This window comes from Eschscholzia californica, unplaced genomic scaffold (assembly GCF_041429995.1).
Source record: "Eschscholzia californica isolate CP2 unplaced genomic scaffold, dmEscCali1.0.p SCAF_3, whole genome shotgun sequence".
NCBI lineage: Eukaryota > Viridiplantae > Streptophyta > Magnoliopsida > Ranunculales > Papaveraceae > Eschscholzia > Eschscholzia californica.
In genome coordinates this window covers 44,768,201-44,794,867 of record NW_028238420.1, presented here as the reverse complement: position 1 = coordinate 44,794,867, position 26,667 = coordinate 44,768,201, and the positions used below count along the sequence as shown (strand labels likewise).

At 36.2% G+C, this 26,667-nt stretch overlaps 1 protein-coding gene and 2 non-coding genes across 3 annotated transcripts; 2 read left to right on the top strand and 1 right to left on the bottom strand.

Annotated features, from left to right (window-relative positions):
* Positions 1-3,919: 3,919 nt before the first annotated feature.
* On the bottom strand, positions 3,920-6,103 carry LOC147550747 (F-box protein At2g40925-like). The gene is made up of 2 exons (XM_086670108.1): positions 5,832-6,103; positions 3,920-5,736 (listed from the first exon to the last, which is right to left on the bottom strand). The coding sequence occupies exons 1-2, from the start codon at positions 5,946-5,948 to the stop codon at positions 4,150-4,152; spliced, it is 1,704 nt and encodes a 567-aa protein (XP_086526234.1). The 5' UTR covers positions 5,949-6,103; the 3' UTR covers positions 3,920-4,149.
* A 4,446-nt stretch (positions 6,104-10,549) lies between these two features.
* Positions 10,550-10,620, top strand: TRNAG-GCC (transfer RNA glycine (anticodon GCC)). Its single transcript has one exon. It is a non-coding gene; the product is annotated as a tRNA-Gly (tRNA).
* A 5,571-nt stretch (positions 10,621-16,191) lies between these two features.
* Positions 16,192-16,262, top strand: TRNAG-GCC (transfer RNA glycine (anticodon GCC)). The gene has a single exon. It is a non-coding gene; the product is annotated as a tRNA-Gly (tRNA).
* The last annotated feature ends 10,405 nt before the right edge of the window (positions 16,263-26,667 follow it).

The following is a 26,667-nucleotide window of genomic DNA, read 5'->3' as shown; positions in this document are numbered from 1 at the left end:
AGCCAAGATATGCAAAAAAAAAAACGTAATTTTAGAGAGAGAAACCGTTAAAATAGATCTGAAATTGCACTTTTTGATTTCTTAGAAAAATAAAGTTTATGTTAATCTTTTTCCCTAATAGCCCCCAACTTTGTGACCGATTTCCTGCCTAGTCCCTTACTTTATCAAAAATACCCAGATGACCCCTTTTTCAGATTTCGTTATAACACCGTTAACTAGTCATCATCTCTCTGTCCTCCATCTCATCTCCTCTCTCTGCCACCTCATCATCTTCACCGGCGAAGGTCGTCGGCCGGCCAATTTTCCGGCCGGCGACCTTCAAACGTTAAAAGAAAAAAATTTCTCTCTCATCTCTCTCTCTATTTTTTTTTTAAAAGACCTAGATCTGGCATGTTCTCAAAGAACACACCAACTCTTGGTCGGTTCTTAAAGAACACACCAGATCTTGGTCTGTTTTTAAAGAACACACTAGATCTTGGTCTGTTATTCACGAACAAACCTTTCTCTGTTCGTGAAGAACATACCAAGATCTGGTCTGTTCTTGAGGTCTTTTAAAAAAAAAAAAAAATTTAGAGAGAGAGAGGAGAGAGATTTTTTTTAAATGTTTGAAGGTCGCCGGCCGGAAAATTGTCCGGCCGATGAACTTCGGCGGTGAAGATGATGAGGTGGCGAGAAGATGAGGTGGCAGAGAGAAGAGATGAGATGGAGGAGAGAGAGATGATGACTAGTTAACGGTGTGATAACGGAATCTGAAAAAGGAGGTCATTTGGGTATTTTTGATAAAGTATGGGGCTAGGCAGGAAACCGCTCACAAAGTTGGGGGCTATTAAGGAAATAACCCTTTTTGAAATTATATAGTGTGGAAGTAAAACCAAGAAACTTCATAAGAAGATTGAACCTTAAGATAAGATAACACCAAGAACAACCTCACCAATGAAGCTTGAAATAACTAGATCTGAAAATTTATACATTTATCTCTCTAAAACACTATGAAAACACCCTAAAACTAGATTTGAAGATTCTTTCAACCTCCATTAAAGAAGATATAAGATGATGATTGAAGATAAAAGATACATTGAAAAAAGTATAAGAGAGAAGATGAAGACGTACCTTCAAGGAGAAGCAGATCCGACGACATTTTCCGGCGGGATGCAAATCCGATCAACAAGGTTAGAGAGAGAAAATATTGTCTGATAAAAAGAAAGTGTTTTGGTTTAGAGAGAGAATGAGAAAATGAAAAATGAATTAATAGGTGGGCTGTTGAGTATATATATATGAGGGTAAAAGAGGGAATATGAAATTAGAAGAATTCTTAGAAATGCGTTTTTGGGAGGGATGGTGCCTAGAGATCCGTATTTGGGTTTGATTTGGGATGATATTTGAGTATTGGGTTTTGAGTGGGTTATTATTCCGGGCTGGATTTTATTTCCTATTTGAGCTCAAAATTTGGGATTTTAACCAAAATTTTCCATTAGAATTCCTCCCGGGTAAATACTTGACCCATCACCCGATAACGAAGACGTGAAGTTCACAGGTGAAAATGAAGCAGAAGATGGATAAAGGAAGGAACAAGAAGGTGAGGATGGATCTAAGTTTCCATAACAAGGTAAAGAAGAAAGACAATCATCTTCAAATACTATGGATGATGACGATGGTGGTCCGGGCCCAGGTTCGGGTCCGGATACATTTAATGGGTGAATGGGTTCAGGAGAACAAGGTGAGAACCCGTTAATGACATCGTTGTTGATAAACATTTGTGGTGGTAGGGAAGAAAAATCAAATTGGTCATCTTGGGTTGTAGGAAATTTAGGAATAGGAAATGTAAGGGGTGAAAAGTAATTTATTGACTATGAGATGTTATTATTTCCATTCTCTTCATGAGAGTTGAAAATTATTGACGAAAGATTATTATTCGCGATAGTATTAATGTTATAGTTGTTATTGTTGTTGTTATTACTATTACTGCAGCTATTATTTTTGTTATACTTTTCTAGGGTGTCAGATGTAAATGAAAGATTTGTGGTGTTAGAAGAATTGTCATCGTAGTAGAAGTTTGAACACGAAAGTACGTCAGAATTTTGTATTCCTTTGGAAAATAAATCATAATTGCAAAACTCAAACATTTGAGCACTTATTGGGCTTGAAATATTTTCCTGAAACAACACAAAACATGTAGATTCAATTAGACTAATAGCATTTTATAGTTTCACTCAAATACTAAAATTAAATTAAGAAATTCATAAAATCCTCTATTAATAACTTTGCATCTCTATAAATTAAGAAAGCTCATAAATCAAATCTAAAACCCAATTTATAATTTAACCACTTTATTTTAATTCTCATAAATGTGTCAAGAAAATCAAACAAAATTTGAAGAAATAACTTACTTGATGCCTTTAGTTTATTGTGTTCACTGTTTAAAGCCTTTCATCAACTAGAAAATTTTATTTAAGTTCATCAATAAATTAATTCGTTTTAACAATGAAAGATTAAAGAACTATCAACTTTATATAAAAACTAAAAAACTCACTTAACATAGAATGATAGAACGTATGTACACGATGCTTTACCATATGGGTAATGTGACCAACACGTATCGAACTATTTATGTTAAGAGTTTTCACTAAAGAATGTATAAAGTTGTTTAAAATGAAATGGTAATTTTATCGATATTTTTTAATAATACGTGCTAACAAACATAACTTTTTATAGTTCAGAAAATAGTTAAACGTATCGAGTAAACATGCATGTGACATGAAGGAATTTTAGAAACCCTAGCTGGAAACATAGCAAGGTAAAGAGATTCATGATATGTTGTTCTTGAAAAAGAAACTTACAACCAACTATAATCCATCGATAACAAACAGGAAGAATATGTCCGCATACAGAATCTATTTTCAACCTGTTAGTACCATAACTTATAATGGAAGACTTGTTCGAGTCTCTCCAAAGCTTTTCTTTGGCAAAAAAAAAATCATAAATTTAAAAGCCTTGGATGCTTCAACAAAACAAACGAGACTGTAGTGATTATTGTAGTCACAGTGGGCCGAGGAGGTTGACCCACCAAAGATTATCCCGTAATTAGAATCACAACCATAAGAAGGCCACGACAACTAGCACAAATGGTTGATATACTATACTTAACGATGGGAAACCTAGAGTAAATGGTTGATATATTATCACAAAATGTTTTCGAAAATAAAATACATGTTTCTGAAAGAAAAACTAGAAGCATCACAAGGTGTTTGAAGACTAGTGGGCTTTTAGCGACAAAGTAAGGATCAGAGATGAAGGAATAACATCTTTTTGTTGATAACTTCTCAGTCGACCTAATGTTTCTACAGGTAGACATTCAATGGTGGAACCTCATCACAAACCCCAATACTTTCATCGGTGACTATGCGAAAAAAAAAACTATATGATTCACCTCGTCCTATACAATATTGAACTTGGAAAAGAGTAGCCACCCTTAAACCCTAACTAATGACCTAGAGACCTTCCCATTTTAAATCATCAAATAAGAATGAAAATCGATATGGAAGTAGACCTACCCAGACCTGAAGTAACACCACCCTACCCAGACCTGAAGTAACAACACATAAAGTTAAATAGAATGGTATGTATTCAAGATGCATATAGATTTTGAGATTGAAATAAGTGAGGCGAATAAATCAATACTACGTACTTTTTCAAAAACATTTTCCTCAAACTTCTGAAATGAGCTAATATCTTCTCATTTCCCCTCTTATTGCATCTACTTGTTTGAAATTCTCCCTCCAAGCATACAACTTGGGGAACGTCGATTACTTCTTCAATCACAACAATAAAGCACCTGCAAAAGACGTATTCTCTCCGCATATTCCTGCAGCTTGTTCTTCGATAATTCATAACACTTCTATGTTGCTTATATATATATAATTGAAAATAATAAAAAAAAAAAACTTCAAACTGATTATAATGCTTGTTTTGGCCTTACGCTAATTCAACACCGAAGGTATCCATAAATAAACTGCAGTTCCAGAAAAAAAACTATTGTGCAATTTATAATAAATACATCACACCAGTACAATAAAAAATAAAATTGATTTTTAACCAAAAGTAAATACCTAAATTTCATGATAAGTTCCTAACCAAATTTCGGTTGCCTCTCTAAACCTCAATAAGAGTGCTTGTAATAGGAACACACTGTAATGAACCTCCAAAAGATAAACTACATTCGGAATGTAAAGGTTTTGAAACACCCGTTCGGACATCATGTTCCATCAGGAAATGGCAATAGAAAAATGGATTATTGTATAACATGGTGGTTGAGATGGTGAACAAAAATCTCCGACCATCAAAGAACACTGGTCTAATATAATTTACGGGAACACTTCCAGGATTTATCACATCTTTTCTCTTAATTTTCCACTTGTTGTTTTCGTAATCATGGAGTACCCAAGTTACTATTTCATGTTTAGAGGTACCCACGACAAAAATAATTTCACCTTCTAAAACTCCAAGCCAAGCACATTTCCGCCAAAATTGGTTCACTTCAACCGTTAGTGCGGTCTTTGGTATTTCAATCAACCTACTCTCTTCTTTATCCAAATTGAATGCAACAATATATCCCTGTTGAGTTAACCAATGCATGATCCTTCCATGACAAACAGGAACAGTATCTCTTATACAAAACATTTCTGACCAGTTACTACGATGGCTTATCCACGAAGACTTGTTGGAGTCTCTCCAATGCCTTTCCTTTGGCATAAAAATCATGAATTTAAAAGCTTTGTGTACTTCGACCAAACAAACCAGAGTGTAGTGATTATGGTCATACTGGTCGCCGGAGGAAGTTGACCCACCAAAGATTAACCCGGAACTAAAATATAACGTTTTGGTGGGAAATGGAATACATTTATATTTCTTGGTTAAAGGGTTGCAGATGTAAGTGTGGTAATCAGTCTCAGCAATAAGTAGGCCACGACCACTAGCATAAAATGTTGGTTCAGGATAAATGGTTGGCATACAGGGGTTATCAGGTGGTAAGCTTAGGGTAAAGGTTTTTTCACTAAAGAGATTGGGTGAAGGGCAATCAAAAGATAACAGAGTCGTACGACTGTGGTATGATTGCGAAATAAAAGTAGAATGACCTCCTCGAGCTTCTGTTTGAAGAAGACTAGTAGTGTGTTTGGAGACAAAGGAAGGATGAGAGATGAAGGAGTACCATCTTTTGTTGATAACTTTTAATCCACCTAATGTTTTTGCAGGTAGTCTAATGAGGATTTCGCAGAGGAGGTCGTCGTTTAGGTTGTCCATGAATGCTCCTTGAATTCTCCTTCTCACATTCCTCATGGTTGTTTGGTTACTCCTACTACTACTACTACTACTACAACCCTTGATGATGTTGTTGTTGTTGTGGTTGGATTTGGGTTTGATGATGACCAGTGAATTATGGTGTTTGGAGAAGGTAAATAAAGAATTTTTATGGAAGGAGAGAGGAAGCTGACGAAAACTTAGGCATTTTCCACCTGCTTTTTGGATCCTTGATCTTGCGGACTTAGTGAAACTCAAAGCAATAACCTTTAATGGTGATGGAAATGGAATTACCTCATCATCAATATTAACCCCCCTAGGCCTAGGCATAGGCATAGGCCTAGTAGTAGTAGTAGTGTAATCATCATCATCATCATCGTCGGTGACTATACCAAAAAAACCAATTACTATATGATGATTCCCGTCGTGGTCGTCGTCGTCCTATTAATTGTTTGGGTAAGTAGGGATTAATAATCAAACACACCAAATTTAATTAACAAACAAATAGTAATTCCAACAACTAAAAAGTAGGGTACCTGTTCTTTGATGTAGATGGTTATCAATCTGGAAATAGACGCCATCGGGGTAGTCCTCATTAGATTCTTCTTTGCTTTCTCAATTAAACCTAATCTAGATGATGCTCCCTCCTCCATATTAAAAGGCCAGAGGATATGTTGTATTAGTTTACTTACTTGTAGTCAGCCACCAATGGCTTTCGTTTTGATGGAGAAGAGAGGGAAAAATCGATTTTTTGAGAGAGAGAGAGAGAGAGAGAGAGGGTTTCAGATGGGCTTCATGTACCTGACCCATGGTTCTCCGTGCACCCTTGGAGAATTTTATAAGGTGCATCTATAGGCGCACCCCAAATTCTCTTGGCGCCTCAGATCATGTGGTCAATCTACATTCACTCCCGACACCTGTAGGCGGGTATAGTGGTGGTCAAAAGGCCAGGCCAGGTTGCAGACCGGGTTGCGGCCTAGCCAACCCGGGTCGGTTAGGTCCCGGGCGGGGCCTCAATCCGGGTTGGTTATACCCGGGAGTCCAGGACCAAGTATATAAGGACAGGCCGGGTTGAATTCGGGTCAGGTAAACCCGTTATTTTTTAAAAATTAAAAATTCTTAAATTTGATATACAAATTAAAAAAAGAGTTATTTCTCTAATAGCCCCCAACTTTGTGACCGGTTTCCTGCCTAGCCCCCTACTTTATCAAAAATACCCAGATGACCCCCTTTTTTTAGATTCTGTTATAACATCGTTAACTAGTCATCACCTCTCTCTCATCCAACTCATCACCTCTCTCTGCCACCTCATCTTCTCGCCACTTCATCATCTTCACCGGCGAAGGTCGTCGCCCTGCCAATTTTCCGGCCGGCGACCATTAAACATAAAAAAATATATATATTCATCATTCCTCTCTCTCTCTCTAAAAAAAAACTTAAAAAAAAAAAAAATTGTCCTATCTCTCTAAAAACTCCGGCGAAGGGAAAGCCCTTCGCCGGAGGTGGGTCTGTTCAACGAACAGACCTTCTTCACGAACAGATTTGTTCGTGAAGGTCAGACCTGTTCACGAACAGATCCTTTCGTGAACAGCAGGCACAACAGATCCGTTCGTGATCAGATTCTCCAGCGAAGGGTTTTCCCTTCGCCGGAGTTTTTAGAGAGAGAGAGAGGACAGATTTTTAAAAAAAAAAAAAAAAAAAAGAAGAATGATGAATATTTTGTTTGATTATACTTGAATTTCTCATTCATCCGGAATCGGAATTGAGTTATTACTGGCTCTAAGTTTAAGAGCTCGACGAGGCGAACGCAATAGGCATTTCGTTTCTGAGTTTGACGATTTGGTACGAGCCAAAATTGGCTCTGATTCCAACATCTAAACTATGGAACACAAGGGAGAATAAGACAATGACTCTCGCTGCGCATGAAGGATTGATTGCTACTCTAGCTGTGTCAAATGTGACGAATGTGGTGGCTTCTGCTAGTCATGATAAGTTCATGAAGCTTTGGAAGTGATTCTCTTTTGAACTGGAAATGGCGGTGGTGGTGGAAGCAGTGCTGGTGGTGGAGGTGGTGGTGGCGCGTGGACGGGTTCCCTGTTCCGTGTCTCCGGCGACAGTTTTTTTTTTTAGCTTTGGACGGGTTCTAACCTTGATAGATATTACAGTAGAATACAACAGACCCACAGACAAAAACAAGCCTTTTTCAGACTAATTTGAGTAGTTAGATACTTGAAGTTTGATAGTCTTTTCTAAATTTATATTTATCCATTTGGTTTTTGTTTGATTATTAACATATCTTATTGTTGTAGACTTGCAGTAGATATGAAAACCGGATTTTCCGAACCGATTCCTAACCAAAACCCTAACAAAACTGAAACGCCATTACCAGTGAGTGAAATCTTTCGTTCTTCTTCTTCAATTTATTTTTCAATTCAGATTTCCTCTCTCATCCTTTCAGATTTGAAAACCAAATCAAATCTCCCTCTTTCCGAATCAGATCGAGGACCGAATTTTTTTGGGATCAATTTAGCGTGATTTGAGGGTTAATATATAAAACGTATATATTACTTTCTCTCACTTAACTTTCAGATTTGGAAAGAGCATATTTTTTGGGATCAACTTAGCGTGATGTGGGGGTTAATATACAAAACGTACATATCACTTTCTCTCACTTAACATTCAGGTTTGGAAAGAGTATATTTTTCTGGGAACATTACAGCAGCATTTGTTTTCGTTTTTACTCATACATAACCACACATCGAATACAAATTATGAAACAAGTTCATAAATTATGTGTTATTTATGACGAGGAAACCATCATTTGTAATGTACACAACGTAATTTATCAAATGTATATGTGTCGTGTTTAATAAATTACATGTAACTTCTTTTAATTGCACATCGTTTACATTATGTTTCCAAAAAAAAACGTACAAAATCTTCTCTGGTTCAGAAATGGTGTCCATCCATGTACTGTCCATTTGAAGTGTTGAACGGGACAAACAACAGTTACACGTTTTAAATCATTTTTGATGAATTTGAAATCATGCCCTGTGTTTATACTATATTATCGAAGAGCATACCGAAATGTTTTTGCACCGCCAGGAAACAACTGACCGACTTCAGTAAATATTTTATCCCGATCATCAGATTTTAGTTTGTGTTCTGACTTAGATTGGATGATTTTGTAGGAAATTCCACAAGTAACGACAAAACTACAAAAAGAAAAACATATACATTTGTCAGCAAAACATGTAATTGACTAGAAACGACATTTATAATGGAGTAAATTATGCATACTGTTTGTTAAACTTCATAATGTGTTGGGAGAAAAAATAGAACTTTAGTTTGAATCACAAGGTCACTGTTGTGTGAAAAAATATGTATAATGTGACATAAATTACATATAATTTTTGGAACATTACACAATGTTTACATTCTGTTACAGTATAATTGTACGAAATCTTTAGCGGTTCAAATGTGGAAAGCGCAATAAAGTACATATAATTTTTTGCACAACACACATTGTTTACATTTTATTACAGTAACATCGTACGGAATCTTCTATGGTACAAATGTGTGATTTGCAATAAATGCACATACTTTATGTAAATTACACATCGTTTACATTCTGTTACAAAAAAACGTACGGAATCTTTTCTGGTACAAAATTGTGATGTTCAATAAAGTACACATAATTTCATATAAATTACATATCGTTTACATTCTATTACAAAAAAAGGAAGTAATCTTCTCTGGATCAAAAATGGTATCGTTACCGGATCTGATATCAAGAGATGTTCTAACCATCAAGATCTGTAACCTAAATCTAATGAAAAATAAAATAATACATGGATACAAACATAACATAATCGAAGATAATGAATTAGTAAACAAAGATTTAACATTAATATCATAAATCGGTTATGAAGATCTTAGAGAGAGAAAAATCATGAATAATGATGAATATTTGAAAAGATAATAAAGAGATGAAATCGATTATAATGAAAATCATAAATATCTTTAAAGATGATGATGAAAAACATTAAGAAGAAAGATTAAAATGGTTGCTTTAAGCAACTGTTAATCTTAACAATGGTTCGAACCTGAATCTTTGATAATGAAAATCAAAATAAACGATGGAGTTTTCAGCTGGTCTAATGAAGATGAAGCAGATTTCGAGACTAAAAATGGAGGTTGAATAGATGATTCAGTTTTAGAGAGAGAAAAGTAACATGTTCCCGTTTTGGAGTACAATGAAGATTATGGTTGCTTTTATTAGAATCGTGATTGGAGAGAGAAGGTGGGAGATAAAAATGAAAACGGATATTTGGGAATTTTGAAGGAAATTCAATTTTTATATATAAGGAAGGTTAGTGTAGGTATTATGATTTAATATGTATTCTAGGGATTTGTGTTTTCTCTCGAGATGAATACAAATGGACTAGATATCCATTTACATTAATATTTTGGTTTACAAACCCATTTTAGGATTGGAGATGGCTAAATGTGTGTTTAAGGGTAGGTTTTTGGACTATAAGCCCAAAATTTCATTTAAAAATAAAAAGTGTCCGTAAAGTAGAATTTTTCTTAAGCAAGTCAACCTCCTCATTATCTTCCGAACAAATCCTAACACTTCCCTTCGGAATCCTTAATAGAGTCTTCACCTTTTTATCATACCCACCACTAGCAAATAGTTCCCCATTGGACTAGAAGTCACAAGAAAGGACTTTACTAGTACTTGCTCGGAAAGAACTAATTAGTGTAAACGTAAAATCCTGTATAAGATCGTCCTGCTGCAAGTAAGAACTTTTTGTCATCGACCTATTACATAAGATATTGAATCATCGGTGACACAACTCAGGCAGTGAAGTATGGGATTGATTTTTCATTTCCTCGAGAACCTTCTTCATTCCATCAATATCATGATTTGCCCCATAAGAGTTTATGCCGATTCTGTCGCTAAAATTGTCAGGGGAGACACCACTTTTCTTCATCTCGTCAAGAATGTTTGAGATTTTATCATACTCACCTGTGTTTGTGTAAGGCACATGAGGTCATTGTAGATAAGTGGAGTAGAAGCAAACCCTAGTTCCTTCATCTTCTGCATATGAGATAAGGATTTATCAGTAGAACAAGCTCAGACATAAATAAGGTTTCTATTCTATGGCTTATTGCAAACATTTAGTGGGTATCCAGCCACCTGATTTATTCACTCTTAAATAGAGGATTAATGAATTTATCTCATCAATTAGCACCAGTGGTCTAGTGGTAGAATAGTACCCTGCCACGGTACAGACCCGGGTTCGATTCCCGGCTGGTGCACAAATTTTTCATTTTTGGCGGCAGCTAGGTTACTTTGGCGACGCTTTTTAGACACTTTTGCGTTATATGGATACTTTGGCGACGATTTTTGCTTACTTTCGGCAACATTTCTTGACACTCTCGTCGCTCTTTGCGTCACTTTTAACGACGTTTTTTTTGTCAAGTATTACGGACCTACTTTTAGGGGTCATCTTAGACTCTTAGCTAAGGGTCGGTGCATATATTTTTATTTGGCCCCTTGATTGTTAGTTTTTGCTATACAGCCCATATGTGAACTTTTAAAGAAGTTGTTTAACAGAGTCAACGGATGAAAAACACAAATTCGAATCGAGTTTGAGAGAGAAGAAGTGGAAACATATTGAAACTCAAATTGAAATTCCTGGGAATTAGGGTTTACAAAACAATCATCATACCACATGGAAGAAAATTATAACAAAGAGAAATAGAAAATCAACCACTAAATATGATAAAAACAGAGATTTACATTAAATAAGATAGAGTAAACAAGAGAAATTGAAAATTAATGATCTATCTCTTTAAACTCTTGACCTTGAGCCATCCTTTCTTAAAAGAATAACCCACACTTCTTACTCCTTTCTTGAAGAATGATGTCACATCATATCCTAGCTTCTTCACTTGGTGCTCAAATTTTCCCATCTCTTTCTCTCCCTCTGGATTATAAAAGTAGGTAGGACAATTTGGTGTCTGGGTTTGGAGGAGTTTTTGAAAGGTTGGAGGTTTGAATGTGATTAAGAGAAATGAGAAATCTGATCTTTAAATAGATAAATGGATTGGAACAACTCCCTTTAAAGGTGGACGTCACTTTTTATATTATTTAATTTAATTGAAGGTCTTTGCTATAGGAAAAACACTATTAAGTAAAGGCAGTGGAGGGGATAGGGAGAGTAGTGTGTTTAGTATAGGGAGAAAAACATCCATAAACCTTAATATAGCAATTATCTCCATTAATAATAAGAGTTTCATACCTCTTGTTACTTTGATTGACTATAATTAAACTCCATAAGCGACATTTAACAAAAGAAGTTTCGGGCTTAACATAAAAAATATCATAAATGAAATTAATGAAAATTTTCAACCACAACCACTTAATAAAAATGTAAACAAATTTCGTCCACAAAAGATGATATATAGCACATTTTGCCTATAAAAAGTGATTAAAAAAATAAATTAATTGGATCTGCTTTGATCGAATTTTTTTCTTTCATTCAACCCAATCGAAAGGCCTCTATGGACTGGAATAAAAAAAATTTCTTCAACCATAGAGAAAGACAAAATAAGAATTTTTATTTACCTGAGACATATTATCTTCATTATATATGTTTTCGTTTAAGTCGAATGACTCTACCTCTTTTTATGTTGGTTGTCATTCACTAAAGATGGTTCATCATTCATGAGATCTCGAGACATTATTAAGATCTTGTAACTAAGACAATAATGATAGTAGACATATTTTGTAGTAGTTTTTGTTAGTTAATGGTGATGTTGATAATAGTGAATTAGTGATCAATATTAGGGTTGAGTCGTTTATGTAAGACAAAATTACAAGAATGGAGAAAGTATTAATTTTATTGCTACATTTAGGATCGATTTCATTTTGGGCCCCAATTTGTGACCAACTCACTGTTTTGTCCCCCATAAGGTCGTCATAAAATCTAGGTCGGTCGACAACTTTCTACCGGAGAAAGATGAGGTGGAGAGAGAAATGAGATAAGGAGAGATGGGGTAAAGCGGAGGAAAAATAGATGAAGAGACTTTATGTTTTTAAATTTTTGGGAACTAATTTACTTTTGGCATACAAGGATAGTTCTGGAAAAAGATTAAAAAAAAAAAATTTGTCCTTGAAAACCAAAACAATGAGTTAGTTACAAAGTGAAGGCCAAAACGGTGTGTTGCCACAAATTTAACCCGACTTTTTATTCAAGTCAATATATTTTGGAGTTATTTGTTAATTGATCCTTATATCACTCTCTTTGAACTAATTTAGTAAAGGAAAAAGAAATACACAAACTAACTTTCTTTATGGCATTGCCTACACCAAAGACTGATCTTCCTATACCAAAGACCCTAATTGAATATTGTTTGTCGGTCCGAAATTCTCCCAATAATCTAACCAAACGGCGGACTAGGTGTCTAGGTCTCATGTGGACCACAGGTTTTGCCCCATCTGTCCCGTTAAATTAGGTGAAATCTGGCCGTTTATGTTACATTTCAATGGCATTTCGGCTGAATTTTGGGTAGATTGTCACCATTAAACTTGATTCCTTCTTGATTAAGTATATAGAATTGGACCCCTTCACAGTCTGTCCAATCTTTAAACTCAAAGTCGTTAAAATCACATTAATTTCTCCCACTAATGACATGGAGGAGACCGACAAAATGGTTATAGATAAGAACGATCTAGATATTATAGTAGAAAGAGAAATCATTTGTTAATAGTATCTAGTTACACAATTGTTAATATAATAGCAAGACTTAACAGTCAAATCACATTAATTTCTTTCAAAACTTATTGTCCCGAAAATTTGACTTATTTCTTCGAAACACTGGCATTTAAGTAAGACTTAACAGTCAAATCGAATAATTACTTTGTAACCAAAATTACAAAGATTATTTCTCAATAGTAATTTGGGTTTGTGCCTTCATACAAAATATTTCCTTTTTCAAGTTTACGTGTCGGGATTTTTTAATTAAAAAAAAAAATTTACATGTCAGAATTGTTTATCTAGATTTGCTTCGGCAAATAAGGGTGCTTCTAAAGGCACCGGGTCAAAAGGTTGTTAGCATCCAACTCTATTAGCACCACGTCCAACTGCTCCTTTCTCTGTTAGCACCGTCCAACTATGTAGGCACCGGTCAAAATAGAGTTAACTCTACCACCTCCATCCATCTCTGCCAAAATCTGAAAATTGAGAATATGACCGTATTTATCGTGCTTCTACTAGACCAACCAGACTTCGTCTCTTTCTATTTCCTATGAAATCTTCTAATCCTTCGAGTTTTACTGGTAAAGATCTTGAAAGTAATCAACAGTGGTTTGTTGATGCTTTGATTTCTGCTCAAATTCAACAATTTCTTGATGCTACTTCACCTCCGGCATCTGATACTCATAGTAATCCTGATTTTCTGTTTAGATTGGAGAACAATAACAACAATAAAGGAGTTACTCCAGCTTCTCCGATAGCCAAACTGCAAGATCCTTTGCCTGAGTCAACAATTCAGGAACCAATTCAAACACCATATCAGGTTCAAGTTGGATCTGATTTCGGTAGATAAGAACCGGTCGTTTTTCAGGCTGAGATTCAGAGGCAAATCCATGAATTACAGAGGATGCAGATCGCTAATCAAGAACAAACGGTGTATCAGAGAAATAGTGATGAGAATTTGAAAAGAGGTTTTCATGGAGATTATTATGTTCAGAAATTTCCAGAAAGTACAGTTCAGAGTGGTAATCAAGTACCGGTACTGAAGGAGTTGAAGGAGATGTCCTTCGACCAAGGTGACAATGCGAACAATTTGTCGGATAGGACAATTGATGTGGAAGATCATCAAGTCCGATTGATTTAGGGATCGTAGAGTTGTAGCTAGAGACCAACTACGATCGTCGAATTACGAAGTAATTCGCGGCTAACTTCGATCGAATCCTACAACGGGTTACACATAAGAGTGACAAATTGATCTAGGATATGACTAGTGGGAGTGAGATATAATCATGGGAGTGTCCCATAAACATATCTCATAGGCCTAAAAAGGAATTAGGCAAAGATAGTACAAAAAGGCCAAAAACAGGGTTTTTGGGCCTAGACCGGTTCGGGTACTTCTAGGACTCGGATTGGGCTGAATTTTGGAGGGTTAGTTGCTGATATAATAAACATTATATCTGACAATTTTCGTGGTGTTTGGGCACCTCCTCCTTAGGGAATTGAGAAAATATCAATAGTTGCTATTTTCGACTATTTCCCTAAATCTTATTCTAAAGGGTGTTTTAGGAAACCTAAAAGGAGGTGGATTCTTATTAGGGTTCTATATAAACACTCTTAGGGCAGAGAATAAGGTGTGGAATTTCTCTCTAAGCTTTCTTACTCTACCACATCAAGTAGAGAGGAGAAAGTGAGCTAATTCCCATTAACTATCTATCTAGTCAAGAAGAAAGGAGTTCTTCTTTTCAACCACCATTGGTGTGCTAGCTATACAACAAGGTGGGAGATCAAATTGTTTGCTCGTGTCCCAAGTAGAGGAGCTACACTTGAAGCTCTTGATCTTCTCATAAGCAATTGGAAAGGTTCGAGGGAAAACTAGCGAACAAGGTATTTATCTTTCTAGTTTTAATTAATGATTATCATAGGTTTATGCATGTGATCCTGGGAATACTAGTGTAGACATTAGATGTCTTAATTCCGCTATAAACACTAGTAGAAGGGTGTAAAACCCAACAGGTACAACCAACGATTTCAGTTCCTCAAGGTTACTGGCAAGAAAGGCATATAACGACACCACCGGCTACCAGAGCTATCATCATGTTTACTTGATACCAATACCTTCAGGTTACTATCAAGCTCCAACTACAGTACGCCAGGTGACAACAAATCAAGGTTATTACGCGATGCCTAGAGATGTTTACAGGGAACAACCGGTGTACGACGTTCCACCACCACAACAAGCTGCTCAGCCATAACAACAAGCGCAACATAGGATGGTGGCGGGATATGGTGAAGAAGAAGATGGCAAAAGCAAGCAAAGGTGAACTTCACCCACAGTAAAAACCGGTGCTTATAGAGAACTCGAGTCAATAGCCATTGATCCGAGTCAATAAAACTTCCGAGTGCTAACAGCCTTTTGGTCCGGTGGCTTTAGAAGCACCCAGCAAATAATTGAGCAACTACAAACTCCCCGACACTCCTAGTGGATGATTTGGACCTATTCTTTTAAGAATCAAAGTTGATGAAATAGCCAAAAAGTCAATTTTGCTTTTTTGAAGAACACATTTCAAAGCATAAAGAAGCTAGTTGTATCCCAGGTGTCATCTTATAGTGATTCCAAAACTAAGATGTTGGTATTGCTATAGACATAACAAGAAAAACTATGCTGTCATGATGTATTTTTATGCGGTTTGTCGTAATGTGTCTTTAGGGTCACCTACGAAGATAAACTAATTTTTTTTTTTCGGTGTGAAGATTGACGAGGGCGGTCAAGCTTTGTGCCGACTGTACACACCTCCTCGTTATTCCTATAAGTACTTTTATCCCCTCTTATTCTTAGTTGTATGTATGATAAGTTGAAGTTCAACGTACAACTTCCAATTTTTTTTTCATGTTCTTACTTTCTCTCATTTATCTAGTTAAAGAGCAAGATAGATCTGATTTTGAATACATATTGTTCTTAGAAACACACTTGGTTAGGCAAAACAATCTCAATCTGCTTGTTACCTGTACCAGATTTTCGGAGTTTGGGTGTTGTTGGGAAAGGGTTTAAGGTTTCTATTCTAGGGTTGGGGACAACAGTGAGTACCAACCTCAAATTTATTGAACGATGGATGGACTTAGTTGTTAATTAGCACCAGTGGTCTAGTGGTAGAATAGTACCCTGCCACGGTACAGACCCGGGTTCGATTCCCGGCTGGTGCACTTATTTTATTTTTGATGCACCCATTTTTTCTATTTTTAGTGACACTTTAATGCGTTTGCGACGCTTTTCATGTATTTTTAGCAACGCTTTTCATGTATTTTTAGCAACGCTTGTATGGCACTTTTAAGGGCCATTTCGAAGTCACTTTTACTGAGGCTTTTCATGCATTTTTAGCAACGCTTGTATGGGCACTTTTAAGGGCCATTTCGAAGTCACTTTTACTGAGGCTTTCCAAGTCACTTTTACCGTCGCTTCCATGGTCACTTTTACTTTGTTTGTAAGCAATAGTGACGATTTGTTGGTAAGCGATATCCCAGTTAGTTGGTAAGCAGTAGTGACGGTTTATTGACCGCCACTTTGCCGTATACTCTTCTTAGGTATAGGCTGGTGCATATTTCCTTTTAGGCTCCTGTGTTATTAGATTTTGCTACTAAAGCCCATAGGTGAACTTTAAAGACGTAGCTAAACATAGTCAATGGATAAAAAGCAATAATCAGAGATTGAAAGAGAATAAATTGAGACGAATTGAAATTGCTGCAAATTAGGTTTACAAAACAATCATCATCATACCACATGAAAATAAAATTATCACAAAGAAAAATAGAAAAGCAACCTCAACTACTAATCTAAAAAAACACAGATTTACATTAGTAAGATAGATTAAACAAGAGAAATTGAAAATTAATGATTTACTTCTTTATATTCTTGACCTTGTACCATCCTTTCTTACAAGAATCTCCCACAATTTTTACTCCTTTCTTGAAGAGTGATGTCAACTCCTTTCCTCTCTTCTTCACTTGACTCTCAAAATCTCCCATCTCTCTCTCTCTCTCTCTCTCCCCTAATTGACAAAGTAGGACAATTTGGTGTTAGGGTTTGGAGGAATTTTTGAAAGGTTGGTGGTTTGAATGTGGTTCAGAGATATCTAATCTATAAATAGAGAATGGGTCGGAACTAATACCGACGACACGTCACCGTCACTTTCTATATTGAATAATAATCAGACTAAAAGGCAGTCCAAGTCTGATGTTGACGACGAATTTTATCCCACCTTTATCTCTGGGTAAATCTGTCGAAATCTAGCCGTTCGTGTTGGATTTCAGTCCTATTTGGGTTGGATTTGGGGTAGTTTTAGGGCAGACTGGCGAAATCTAGCCGTTCATGTTGGATTTCAGTCCCATTTGGGTTGGATTTGGGGCAGTTTTAGGGCAGACTGTCACAATTTAATCAATTCCTTTTTTATTAAGTCTATAGAGTTGGACCCCCTAACAGTCTGTCCTATCTTCAAACTCAAAGCTGTTAAAGCCTGGCATTAAATTCTCCCAGCGATCATAATGGAGACCGACAAAGTAGTCAAAATTAAAATGGACGGTCCAGATTTTCAAGATAGATAGACCAAATTTCAGAGTCAACCAACATAAAAATCCTTTTCTTTGTAATAGAAGCATTTTTGTTTTAATAAATTATAAAATTATCAAATAAATATTTGATAAATACTTTTTTGATTGAATATTAAGTTAGCTTACGTTTTGTTAGCTTTCATATATATATAATATATTAATCAGAGTAACGAAAAACAATTTTGAACTCTAACAAACGAATCTGGTTCTTTTTTATATAAACCCTAATATAGGTATTAATAGACTAAAAAAGCATAGGAAAGCTAAAATTTAGAACATACCTTTGGAGTTTAGTAGTTTACAAAGCTTCCACCTTTGGATTGAGTGAATGAAAGGTTGAAAACCCAAAATTTCAATAAAATTTGATTAAAAGGTGAATAGTATTTAAAAAAAATTGAAGTAAGAATAAAAAAAGAAACATTCCCAATGGGTGGGAATAGAGAAAAAGAACCAAACATAAAATTACAAAAGAAACTCATCAATTAACTTTGAGTGACACACTTATAAATATAATAGCAAATAAATTTATTTAAATAAAAGTTAACGGGCCGACCAAGAGTAATTAAAATTTCACCTAATTTGTAATCCAACCTACAACAACATAGGAGTATCTTTTTTGGGGTTCACATGTTGAATTGTTTGTAAAGACAAGTATGAATTCGCCCGCCAATAAATGAGCAACCACACATTCCCAACCAGTTAGAAGGGACGATTGGGACCTATCCTTTTAAAGTCATTCAACTTTGATTTTTGAAAAGGCCAGCACTTTGGGGAAAGCTAAATAGTTTCCGATGTGTGAAATTTTAAAGGGAATATGTAGAATTTTAAAAAAATTTCCGGGAAAATAAATTTTAAGGGGAATAAAAAAAAACACTCCACCTCACCTCACTCTATCTCCACCTCACCTCTTTGTCTTCTCCGATTAGGTCGCCGGCCGGAAAATTTTTTTTTTAATGGTCGCCGGCCGCAAAATTTCTAGAGAGAGAGAGAGAGAGTGTGAAAATAAATTTTTTTTTTTTAATGGTCGCCGGCCGCAAAATTTTCCGGCCGGCGACCTAATCGGAGAGATAGAGGTAGTGATGTTAAAAAGGCCGGGCTGGGCCGGCCCGTCCGGGCCGGGCCAGTTGACGGGCCGGGCCTAACCAGCCCGGGTTGAAAATTGACGGGCCGGGCCCCAACCCGGGTTGGTATTACAAGGGCCCAGCCCGGGCCTGTTAACTGGCCCGGGCCAGGCCGGCCCGCGGGCTTCAAAAAACGGGCCAGGTCAAATTTTTTTTTTTTTTTTTTAGGAACACAACTTTTTTTATTTGAAAACACTTTTTCTTTTCATAAAGCCTATAAGTTGTGTATTACTTTTTTTTTTCCTTAGGGTCCGTTTGATACGTGTGAAAATATATGATGTGAAAACTGTTTTCTTTCTCGTGGGAAAGAAAACCATTATATCATGTTAAAATGCAAATTTAAGTGTTTGATACAACCCCGGATTTTCCCGAGAAATTCAAATTCAAGTGAAAAAAATATGATATTTCTATCACACTAATATTAAAACCCAAATAATTAATGTGCATTAACATGTCATTCAAATAAACAACACAAAGGGAGTAAAAGACATCTATGTACGATTTTGCCGGTGGTACACCTCCCACATAATTGTTGCTAATTGCTCTTTTTGAAGACCACTTTGGTGTCGGTCCAAGTATGACACTCTGCTCTTCAAGTTGAGGTTCAAAGTCAGTATTTCTATGTGGGTTGTGGAAGAGGAGAACTAGGACAAGCCACTGTAGCAAATTTAACTGCAATATAAGTAACCATATTGTAGGACCTAAACCAATCTTTGGTGCTAAATGTTGTTCACCATTTGTAGGACCTGAACCACATTTTTCAAAAATTTTGTGGAGAAACATATGCATCCTGCAGTAAAGAGGCAACGCTATATGACAGCCAACACCAAGAGGGAAGCAATTACTGAACCTATAAAATAAAATACCAAGACTACTTATTTCATTTATAAACCAACATCTTTCAAATATCAAGCACAACTATCATATGCAGTTGCTTGACTGAAAGCAAATGCATACAAGATTATGGTTACAAAATTATTAGTCGAATGACAAAATAATTTAATCTTATCATGAAAACAGTTGAACTTCATGGTACTATGTTTGCGAAGGAACAAAGAGCGTAGGATACAGTGTATCTAACAATAACCAGAGAATTAACCTGGCCAGCACACATCATTCAAATACTTTTGTCACAATAGTGTACATTTTGCACATCATTTGGATTCAATTATTCAAATACTTTTGGTTAGACAAATTTCTCCTAAACAGCAGATGTCTTGGCTAATAAGGCGCAACTTATGAAGTCGATAGTAGTATTTTACTTGTAGGGCAGTTTATGATGCAAGATAGCTAACTATTTATACTGGGTATGACAACAATTTTGAAAGAGGAGAAATTACTATCGATTGAAGCAAACAAATTACTCAAGTTAATATGAGATTCAAAGTGAACTTTATTCATTCCTAGGATCGAGAATCTCATGATTCAATAACCCACTCAGAACTACAGATTTTTGTTCCTCACGTAGCTCGTCCGTTCTTCTCGCTTAATGGAGTATTGGACTTCTTTCTCTTAAAACCTTGAAGTCTATAGGGGTGGTACTAAAATGTAACAAACATAATGGTATATCCTACAATAAGCACAAAACATGACCAAATCCAAATGTAAAAAACTTTAGAAGCTTACTGTTATTTAGATCCAATGAAACAAAAAATGCATAACTATGGTATATGATGAATAAAAACACATTATGCATTCACTAAATAATTCATAGGCTTTAAGAATAATGATGGAGGTACGAATTAGAAACTAATTTTCAAGATGAGCAAGTTGTTGGATAGAACCATAGAACACAAGAAACACTACAAAATTGTCAAAATTATTAGCATCTCAAAATAAAAAAGTATTACCTTACATTATCTTCATCTAATGGAGATTCAACTGAAAGCTTCTTTCAATAAAGTTGAGTTTTGGTTACTTCTTCGGCTTAATGGGATCTGGTAAGAGCAATCGATCTTGGGGTTTGATAAACTTCATTCGTAATTTCAGGAAGTGGATGGGAGAATATTCAATCGATCTTCAAAGTTCAAACTCGGATTTGGGGTTTTAGGGTTTTGATGTTCAATTTATGAAGAAGGTGATCGAGATACTCTCTAATCGTGTGAGAGAGAAAGAAATAAGATCAGAGAGAAGGTCAAGAGAGAGATAAAAGTTGCTTGCTGTTCCTAAGAAGTGAGAGAAATGATAGAGAGAGAGAGAGAGAGATTAGAAGTTACGAGAGAGATGAGGAGAGAGAGCGTGTTCTCAAGAGTGTGAAAATAAATTTCACACCTTTTAGGTGGTAAAATTTATCCAGATATTTTCCTACCTTTTTTTACTATGAGAATTGGGTTTTCACACATTTTGTCCCAACCAAACAGTGGAAAACGAGATTTTCTTACGAAAATGATTTTCCCACCTTATTTTCATATCAAACGGACCCTTAGTTCTTTATCTAGATTAGTTTGTCTTTTAGTGGTTTCAAATTAATTGGTGTCACTTTTAGTGGTCACTATTTTGTCTTTTAGTGTAATTCCTTTAGTTTCTTCATTCTTTTGCAAGACAACCAAATTAATTGGAAACATAAATGAAAGACATTGAAATGGTAGAAATAAAGTTATTTTTTATTTAATTAAAATAAAATGAAATAAAAAAAATTACAAAACAAAAAGTAGATAATTGGATCACTATAGATTAAGCACATCCCAACTAGGTTGGCACCCACTTAACCTATCAATCATTTCCAATGGAAGTAAATTAATTGAAGTCTTCAATAATTGATCACTTGACTCTTGAATAATAGTCCTCTTTAATTACTAAACCAATACTTGAAAATGTTGATATCTTGAATATTTGTAGTTCTAAAGAATGAGAGGTAAAATAATAAAGATGAAAATTTTTAGAGCTTGAAGATGAAGTTAAGAGAAGTAGAGAAGATGAGATAGTTTTGAATGGAAATTGAGTAAAGAAGAGGAGATATTTATAACAAAAGGGGGGAAGTAAAATGACACCTTTTACCCCCCCCCCCAACAACTAGAAAACGGCTAGTTGGGGGATAAAAATGGTAAAAACCCCCAACTAGCCGTTTTTGTACTTGGTTTTAAAAAAAAAAAAAAAAAAAAAATTGAAATCTGACCGTTGAGACGGGCCGGGCCGGGCCAGGTCGGATAACCCGGCCCGTCTCAACGGCCTGCCGGGCCGGGCTGAAATCCGGGTTCTTCCCGGGCTGGGCCGGTTATGGCCCGCCGGTCCAAAACTATAGGCCCAGCCCGGGACCGCCAACAGACCCGGGCTAACCTGGCCCGGTATCCTAACTGGCCGGGCCGGGCCGGGCCTGTACGGAACGGGCCGGTCCCGGGCCCAACCCGGGCCGGCCCGGCCTTTCTAACAACACTAGATAGAGGTGAGGTGGAGAGAGAGTGAGGTGGGTGGAGAGAGAGTGAGGTGGTGGAGAGAGAGAGAGGTGAGGTGGAGAAGTATTGTGCTTTCCCCCTAAATAAAATTGTCAAACAAAATTGACCAATTTTTTACCAAGTCTTCACACCCCGGAAACTATTTAGCTTTCCCCAAAGCGCTGGCCTTTGAAAAACACATATTAAAGCATAAAGAAACTAGCTGTCTTACGTGGCACACTTATCGTGTTTAGAAAGGTAAAATTGGGAGGAGACCAGAGATTTGACTGCTGGTTGAAGAATGGGTTGGCGACTCAAAAGCAGTGACTTGGTTAAGAGAACCCATAGGAGGCGTAGCGAAAGCGAACCTTCATAGGGCAATTGTCTCTATTTATGGACCCAAACTTGAGTGATCTATCCATGATCACGGGATGATGTTGAAATATCTTTCTATATATTAAGATATTCCATATAATAGATATTAGGAAATATCAAATATCAGAAACTACTAAGAATTAGGAACTAGTAAATATATTAGTATAAACTATTAAGAAACTAGTAAAATATTAGAAACTAGTAAAGTTAGAAACTAGTAGTATTGTAACTCTATAAATAGATTCTTATATTTCTTTTGTAATCCATCAAGGAATAAAACAATTTCTTTGATCAATTTCAACTTGGTACCAGAGCCAAAAGTCTTAAATTTTTTGTTTGGGAATTTATATTGATTGAAAGAGAAGAGCCTTTCATCTTCGTCTTGTTTTTCCGGTTTAGCTAAAGTGAAGGGCAACTGATGCTTCCGCAATAATGACTCTCAATAAGGCAAATTCAAATTTTGCTAAAGTTGTTGGTCAATCTGACAAAATTACTTATAAGTGTACTCACTGCAACAAAATTGGTCATACCAAAAGTCATTGTTATGAACTATTAGGCTATCCAGAATGGTGGGATCATAATCGAAAGAAAAACTCTAAGAAGACCCTTGTAGATCCAATTGTTAAGCAAACTTCATCGACGGTAGCCACTACAGGTAATGTAGGCAAGACTTTAAATATGTCTACACAATTTTCGAATAGTACTTGGATAATTGATTCTGGTGCTACAGATCATATGACTTTTGATTCTAGACAGGTCTCAACCATAAACCAATCTTCACATAAATATGTCTCTACTGCCAATGGCACCTCAGCCACTGTTGTCAGTGGCGAGGCCAGGAATTTTTCGTTGTGGGGTCACGTCTTGGTGACAATAAATAAATAAAATTATATGTCAAAAAAAAAATATTCTAACACAGGGTTAAAAGTGAAACAGAAAGTTATGTTTATGCAAACAAACCCACTCATTTATAAGGGACTCATAAGAAAAATCATGGATTTTTTTTGTAAACATATGTTACTTGTACTCACAATATAAAAAATAATGATAAAAGAATGTCGTCGACAAGGGGTTTCCTCGGTCGCGACAGAGAGGTATAGAGAGATGAAGAGTGAGAATGAGTGTTACTCTCGGTTTCTTTTGCTTGTGGCATAGGAGCTCACTACAAACGTGTCTTCTTTGTCTCCCCTCTCTCTCAAAACCTCTCTCGTTTTTTCTTTAATCTAATTATCTCTATCTTTAATCAAACAATTCCCCCCCTCCATTCATCCCTCTCGATTTTACTCTCACTTATTTATTTTTGATCATTATCTGTATCGCTTGCAAAGATTTTCCCCCACAATCGTTCAATATATTTACTTTTTTTTTTTGTTATTGATCGGAAGAATTGAAATTGACAAAATTCAAGATAAATGTTGCTCTGGATTTGAAAAATTGGTGGCACACTTGTAACTTCTTAGTGACAAAAGAGGTTGGTTGTCAAAAAATAATAAGTAAATTTGTGGTTAGTTGGATAGGCATGCATTTGTTTGTGGACTAACTTGAGTTTTGGTGTAATCATAAAGGGAGGTCAAAATTAGGCCTATGGGGGCCCATGCCCCCATAGGCCCCTATGTGGCCTCGCCACTGACTGTTGTAGGGGAAGGACCCATAACTCTAACGAACACATTGAACTTAGACTTTGTTTTGGTTGTCTCATCTTTAGATCATAATTTCTTATCAGTGTCTCAAATAACCACCACTCTATTTTGTGTTGTCATCTTTTGGCCTGAATTTTGCGTCTTTAAGGACATCCAGACAAGGCAAACAATTGGTTATGGTGTTAGGCGAGGAAAGTTGTATTACTTGGATTTAGTATCTGAAAGCTCTAATAAATTGCGTCAGGCATTAGTATTGAACAATTCTGAAATAAAAAATAAAGATGAAATATGGTTATGGCATCGCCGTCTGGGGCACGCCTCCTTTGGTTACCTTAAGAAATTATTTCCATCGCTATTTATTAAATGCGATGTTTCAAGTTTTCAATGTGATGTTTATGCACTTGCAAAAAGTCATCGTGCATCGTTTCCGTTAAATTTAAATAAAAGTCCAACTCCTTTTATGATCTTAAATTCTAATGTCTGGGGTCCATCTAAGGTTTCTACTTTGGGTGGGGCACGGTGGTTTGTTACCTTTATTGATGATTGTACTAGGATGACTTGGGTGTGTTTGATGAAATCTAAAAGTGAGGTAAAGTTATTGTTTCAGAAGGTTCATAAACTGTTTAGTACTCAGTACAACGCAAATGTTCAGATACTCCGTAGTGACAACGGAGGAGAGTATATGGATCATGAACTTCAAACTTATTTGGTTTCTCATGGTATTGTTCATCAAACTACTTGTCCAAATACCCCTCAACAAAATGGGGTCGCTGAAAGAAAGAATCGTCACTTGTTAGAAGTTATCAGGGCTATGTTGATCGAAGCACATATGCCATTATCTTATTGGGGAGAAGCACTTCTTGCTGCAACCTATTTAATTAATAGAGTACCATCTAGTATTATTGAGTTTAAGACTCCTTTTCAAGCTCTATCGGATGTTACAACTTCTCCGACAGTTTCAAATTTACCTCCCCGTGTCTTTGGGTGTGTAGCATTTGTTCATCTTCATGTGCGATATCTATGCACCAACTTGAGGGGGAGTGTTGAAATATCTTTCTATATATTAAGATATCCCATATAATAGATATTAGGAAATATCAAATATTAGAAACTACTAAGAATTAGGAACTAGTAAATATATTAGTATAAACTATTAAGAAACTAGTAAAATATTAGAAACTAGTAAAGTTAGAAACTAGTAAAGTTAGAAACTAGTAGTATTGTAACTCTATAACTAGAGTCTTATATTTCTTTTGTAATCCATCAAGGAATAAAACAATTTCTTTGATCAATTTCAACTGATGAAGCTTGGGCGAAACTAAGTGGAAGTTAAAAAGCTAATATTGAATAAGTTCTCAACTCACAAACAATACAATGTTATAGTTTTAATAGAAAAAACGCCCACACACACATATATATATATATACACTTGTTATCAAACTACCATATTCTTGGATGATAGGACATGCAATGTCCATGCACATTATTGAACTTAATAGATGCATTATAAAGAGATTAGGTAGTTCATACATAACACAATTTCTGAATAAAATATCGCTTTTAAATCATTAGATTTCGCAATGAAATGCTTGTATATGAACAAAATGTTCACAAAAAGAAGATGAGTCCGAGTTTGGGGCAGGCGAAAATTTATGAAAATGCTTTCAAGGTTTGGTTTCTTATCGCGATGCTTTTGATGTTTTCATAACAAATTGACCATATAACTAGAGATTATGGTGTATAAATAGGTAGCAAGGCAGAAGAAGACCCTAAACCCAAAACTACTTATTTGTAATACAGTATTTATTTTGTATACACCTAAAAAGAGAAAATGGTATCCCAAAAATGGGTTTATATGAGTTTCTTTCTCTCATTAGCTTTGAGTGTCTGTTTTGCTCATAGAACTATCATGAGTAAGGTGGATAATGAGCAAAATATGGGTATCCAAAATGGAGAGTCCACTAAGTACTCTGGAAGTGGTGAAAGCCTAGTAGGTGGTGGAGGTGGTGGGGGTGGAGGATTTGGGTCTATAGGTGGTGGAGGAGGTGGTGGTGGATACGGGTTTGGATCTGGAACCGGTGGAAGTGGTATACCCGGATCGGGAAGTGGTAGCGGTTATGGGTATGGTTCAGGGGGTAGTGGTGTACCTGGTTCTGGAAGTGGTACCGGTAATGGATATGGATCCGGAACTGGTTCAGGTTACGGGTCCGGAAGTGGTTCAGGTTATGGATCTGGTTCAGGACAAGGTGGTAGCCAGGGATCTGGTAGCGGTGTGGGTTATGGGTCGGGAGGAGGTAATGGTGGAACTGGTTTCGGATTTGGGTCTGGATCCGGAGGAGGCAACAATGGAAGGGGAAACGGTTATGGTTACGGATCTGGAGGTGGGTCAGGAGGTAGTTCACCCGCTTCAGGCACTGGAAGAAATCCTGGTGATTGGTTAGCAACCATTTGTAGTCAGTTCTGCGCAAAGCCTGGTGCAAACTAACGGTCGATACTA